The 5,000-nt window shown below is 38.8% G+C and overlaps 1 protein-coding gene across 1 annotated transcript in view; it reads left to right on the forward strand.

Moving 5' to 3' along the window:
* Nucleotides 1-5,000, forward strand: part of LOC137968111 (collagen alpha-1(III) chain-like) — an 86,668-nt gene that overhangs the window by 47,676 nt on the left and 33,992 nt on the right. Inside the window, exons 34-38 of the mRNA XM_068814735.1 lie at nucleotides 313-366; nucleotides 1,436-1,489; nucleotides 2,398-2,451; nucleotides 3,174-3,227; nucleotides 4,155-4,208. Coding sequence (XP_068670836.1) covers nucleotides 313-366; nucleotides 1,436-1,489; nucleotides 2,398-2,451; nucleotides 3,174-3,227; nucleotides 4,155-4,208 — 270 coding nt within the window. The remainder of the gene's footprint in view (nucleotides 1-312; nucleotides 367-1,435; nucleotides 1,490-2,397; nucleotides 2,452-3,173; nucleotides 3,228-4,154; nucleotides 4,209-5,000) is intronic.

Raw genomic sequence — 5,000 nt, forward strand, 5'->3', positions numbered from 1 at the left:
AAAACAAACCTTTTTTTTTTTCCTTGATTTAAGAACAATGGTTTTTACACATTTTTAAGGTTTTTGATTTTTTCAAGGTTCAGTTGTTGTTTTTTTTTTAATGCCAGGTATTTTCATTGTTCACAATCACAAGGAACTTTGAAGAGAAGCAAATTTTTTGAATCAAACTTAAGGCTGACATCATTAAAAAATGTTTTATAGATATCTGACTTAACAGCAGTGCATTTTACAATAATTATTATTGGGTATTTCTACCATTATTAATTTTGTTTTGGCTTTAATCTAAGGATCACTTTGTTGGTTACTTTATAGGGTGAGCGTGGTGAAAGAGGACCGCAAGGAGCACAGGGCAATGCTGGAGCATCAGTAAGCTGTTATGTGTTTTATCGTTGATATCATAAATACCTCTTCCTAACCGAGTTCGAGGTCCGTACTTTAAGTTACAGACCGCGTTTTTTCGCACTTGGGCCATAAATCAACAGGAAAAAACGAGGATCCGTAACTTACAGTACTCTTTCACAACATTTTCCATTTGACTGACAATCTTTACTCCCTCTCTCTTCAGTTCAGAACAACTGCAAAAATCTTTACTAATTAAAAAGTCAACCTAAAGTGGAGTAAATTTGCTTACTACTCAGCTGCAATTTCACAGTCAAACAAAGCAGCTCACAACTGGACACTCATTTTGAAATATGTCAGAATCTCTGTCAACACAGAATTGTAAACATTTTCAGGCCTTCTTCCTTTCTTAGCTAGTTTTACAAAATATGTGAGGCAGTGAGGCGTGTAAGCTCCTTGTTAAAGAAGGAAAACAGTAAGCTCACCTGAAAGCTAACCGTTGTAAATAAGTGATTTGTCTTGCACTCTATCTCTCTCAGCTTTACTTCAATTTTCACTAAAATTTTCTCTTCTCTCCTTCCTGGGCTTCTCTCGAGGATTTCTTCGCTTAAAAGTTCTCAAATTTCGTCGCCTCTTCTCTTGTGCTCTTTCCTACTCTTTCTCCTGTTGCTCATCACTATTTTGATTTCCCACCAGAAAAACGTGGGTTGCCAAATACAAGGCTGCCACACGATTTCCCGTCAAGGAAAATTGCCCAAACACTCCCGTCCCCAGAGGCTCTACTGCCTCCCCACCTCCACCCCAACAGTCTGTATGAGCGGATGGACATACGGATGCACATGACATCGTAACCAGAATTTCTCGCATGGATAGATTTTCCAGAAAGTCTTACCAATGGTGCTCCGCTAAAAAGAAAATTACATGTTAGCTCAAAGCTCGTGGCAAGAGCAATATCTCACTTGTTCACTGCTTTCGACATTGTTCTTGCCAATCAAACATAAAATTCACATCTTCTCGCCGTGCACTGTGTAATATTGCCTATTTGAGACGAAGAATTTGGCTTATTTACTAATGATTGCTTTCATATCATTTTCAGGGTCCTCCTGGACTTCCAGGTTCCCCAGGTCCTGTCGGAAACAAGGGAGATCCAGTGAGTTTGCGCCATTCCAGTGGCCCATAAAATTTCAGAGTTGTACTGTACTTCTTCATGTAGTGTAAGAGGTACATCCTACCACGCATTCCAGTTTCTTCAACACCTCACCCTGTACGAGTGCTACTGTCAATTCCAATTTTTTTTTATCTACATCATGCGACATTTACTGTTAAATGTTGTTGAGCCAAGTAAACCGTTTTATTACACATAACATGCGAATTTTATTCCATAAAGCTCATTTGTACAAATCTATACGCTTTATTTTCACATGTGAAAAAGGCCTATACAGCCAATCAGAATGGCGTACAGCTATTTCACATGTGGAAGTATAAGCAATCAACGATAGCGTAAAGGCGTTTCCATGCCAATCACTCGTGCATCTCGTGCAAATCGTGCAAATCGTACTTTGTTATTGAATTAAATTAAATTTGCGTTTGGTTCTATTGTTAGTGAGTTTTTGTTTCTAATTCGCGTTCAGAAAACTATTTTAATGAAAATTCTTATGTTATGTGTAATAAACAGTTTACGACATAGAAAGTGCTTTGTACAGGGTTTTATTCACTCGTTGTTTGTGTCAAAAACCCTCACTCGCTCGTTCCTCGCTCGTTCGGGTTTTTGACACAAACAACTCGTGCATAAAACCCCGTACGCCGCACTGTCTATGACGTAAACTATATTTATTGTCCGCTGAACCCTGTAAAATTCCTTTTTGCCAAAAAAGACAGCCAACCTTGCCCCAGTATGTTGTGTTAATTAATGCACACTCAACGTTAATGTTGCTTGAGTATGTGATTCTCCTAGTTTAACCCAACTCAAGATTTAGTGGACCTGCATGCTGTTCAACACACGAGAATCAAATTCCATGTACCATAATTAAGTCAGAACATGGCATTTTTCATCACCAGGGTGATCCCGGCCCCCCTGGACCACGAGGAAATCCGGGAAGAGATGGCAAAAGAGTAAGTGACAGATTTAAGGACTTCTTTAGTTTAAAATAATTAATTCAGGTCTACAGGTGTCTAAGAGCTGTGAAAATTATGCTGTAAAACAAAGGAGGTTGAGTGGCGTTGGAATAGTTTCGTGGGTGTGAAGAGAGGTCTTTTTGTTCTTTATTCAAAGTATTCCTCTGTTTTTGTTAAGCTCAGCTCCAGCCTCTAGCCACAATACTAATTTTTGTATCTTGCCTACAAAATAGCCTCAAAATGGTCTCTCTTGTCTCATTACTGTGGTAGAGGGCTTGAAATAATTGAATCCAGGTTTTGTGCAACATGTAGAACGATGCATAATCTTACGGAAGTTGTTATCCATTGGGATAATACATATATCTCCCCTATAATTTCAATGATTTCGTCACATCATAATATTTTATTGGGCCCCTCTGGTAATGCCTGACTTGCACTGCAATCTTCAGTAGAGACAGCATAACTAGCGATGAATTGAAACCAAATTCCTCTTTTTGAGATGCGTGTTATAACCGAGTATTTTGATGAGATTTTCAGTTTGTGACATAAATGCCATCAAGTTTGAAACCGAGGGCGCCTTTTATCTGAAAAACTATGGTAATAATTATCATTGTGAAATACTTTCGTCTTAGAAAGAAGTGTGAAGCCTTGAATTGAGTGAAAGCTGTTTAAATCTGGGCTTATTCTTGTGTTTTTTTTCCTTGCATTTGTATCTTTAGGGTTATGCTGGTACTCCTGGGTCACCTGGAGCACAGGGAGAAACAGGACCAAGAGTATGTAATGCAACTGGACTTAAAGGGGCTATGTCCACAAAATGATGTTATTTTTTGACACCCAAAATGCCCAAAAAATAGAATGAAACATTGCAGTAACCACTTTAAACTGTTGAACAACTTAAAAGAAATACAGCAAAAAGAAAGAGAAGCATTTATGGACACAAATCGACACGATTGAAATGGATTGCAGTTAGGTAATCTTGAAAAAAGTCGGTCAAGTTTATGGCAAATTGCCTTGGTAAAGGTTGTTTTTCCTCCGACTCATTTTATTTGTGATATAAAGATAATTTGATCAATTAAGGAATTTTCACATTACCATTTTCGAGTTTTAAACTCATGATTAACTAAAGATTTTCCCGAAACACCCTAAAATGATGCGACATAGCCCCTTTAAATATTCTTTTCAGTCAAGTTACCGTATTTGAAAACAGCATATTGCATGACAATTAAGGCCAAACAGACAAAAACATATTGAAAACTTTGAGTCAGTTGGTTTGAGAAATGTTATGAGAAATTGAGACTGTTGGACTGAGGACTGTAGAGAAGTAACAGAATTTAAGAATATATGTCTTCTTTTATTAGTTGAGGTTGTGTGACCGGACATCCAGAAGATTTCCCTTTTGCAGTGACGTACTTGATAGAGAATGATCCCATATTAGCTTGCAAAGTTAATCACCCCAGCCAAAAGCCCTCTAGCCACGCAGACGACCGTTACAAGTTACATCGATAAATGCTTGGAGTGTGGAGACATAAAGAGGGAGAATAGGGGAAAGCACCCCTTAGTGGCCTACAAAATTCGTCCTACTACATATCCACTCTGAGCTCAAGGAATCATCAAGTATTCTACAAAGTTAAAAATTTGCTCACCTTGTTGTTTACTCCGTTTATTTTTATTTAACACAATTAAATTCTTCACTTTCTCAGGGAACCCCTGGACTGTTTGGAACACCTGGTGTCCCTGGAGATGCTGGTCTTTCTGTAAGTGCTATTCTTACTTTTTCGGTGTGCTTCAGGGCCATCATGACTTTTTCTCAATTAAAATGTTACGTTATGGAATGAAAGTTGTGTGGGAGTTTTAGTCATGACCATGGCATTGCGCTTTCATTGGGCCTGTGCTGCCACATGCTCTAGGTCACAATACACAGGAAACCTATTTTTCTTAAGACCATTTCATTTAGTTTGTGTTGTACTTTGTTGCCAAAGAAACCTTCAAAGAGATAAGTACAACAACTTTTGAAGTGAGTATAGAGGATAAAGGATTGTTGTGTTTTCTCATTGTCGTGGAAACCACAAATGTGGCTATTTCTTTCATGTCGTATCCACATGACTGGAAAGGAAAGAACTTATCGCTAAAATACATTTAGGCAGCACGCTTTTTTTCGACCTTTTGACCTAGTTTTTGGTGTGGTGACCATTGCATTTGCTATTAAGCTAAGTAGCCACTTATTTCGTTGCGATAGCTACAGTCCCGGACAAAATTGTTGAAACACTTTGCCCTCCCACAATGTTGTTTTGGCAAATGGGCTCAGAAACTCGCGTTAAAACAACATTGTGAGGGGAGAGTGAGCTGCGAAAGCTTCAGATCTGTATAGTCGTGTACTGTTCCAACGAATTTTGTCACTGACTGTAGCAGGAGCAGTCGTGGCTCAGTTGGCTAGTGCGCGGCTTTCGGAGCGAGAGGTCTCCGGTTCGATCCTCGGTGACTTCAACGTCTGTTTCGACTTTCGTCTGATCCGTGTAGCTATAGCTTTAAATCCCCTTAAAACGGAG

The sequence above is a fragment of the Montipora foliosa genome, chromosome 8 (genome assembly GCF_036669935.1).
Source record: "Montipora foliosa isolate CH-2021 chromosome 8, ASM3666993v2, whole genome shotgun sequence".
Taxonomy (NCBI): domain Eukaryota; kingdom Metazoa; phylum Cnidaria; class Anthozoa; order Scleractinia; family Acroporidae; genus Montipora; species Montipora foliosa.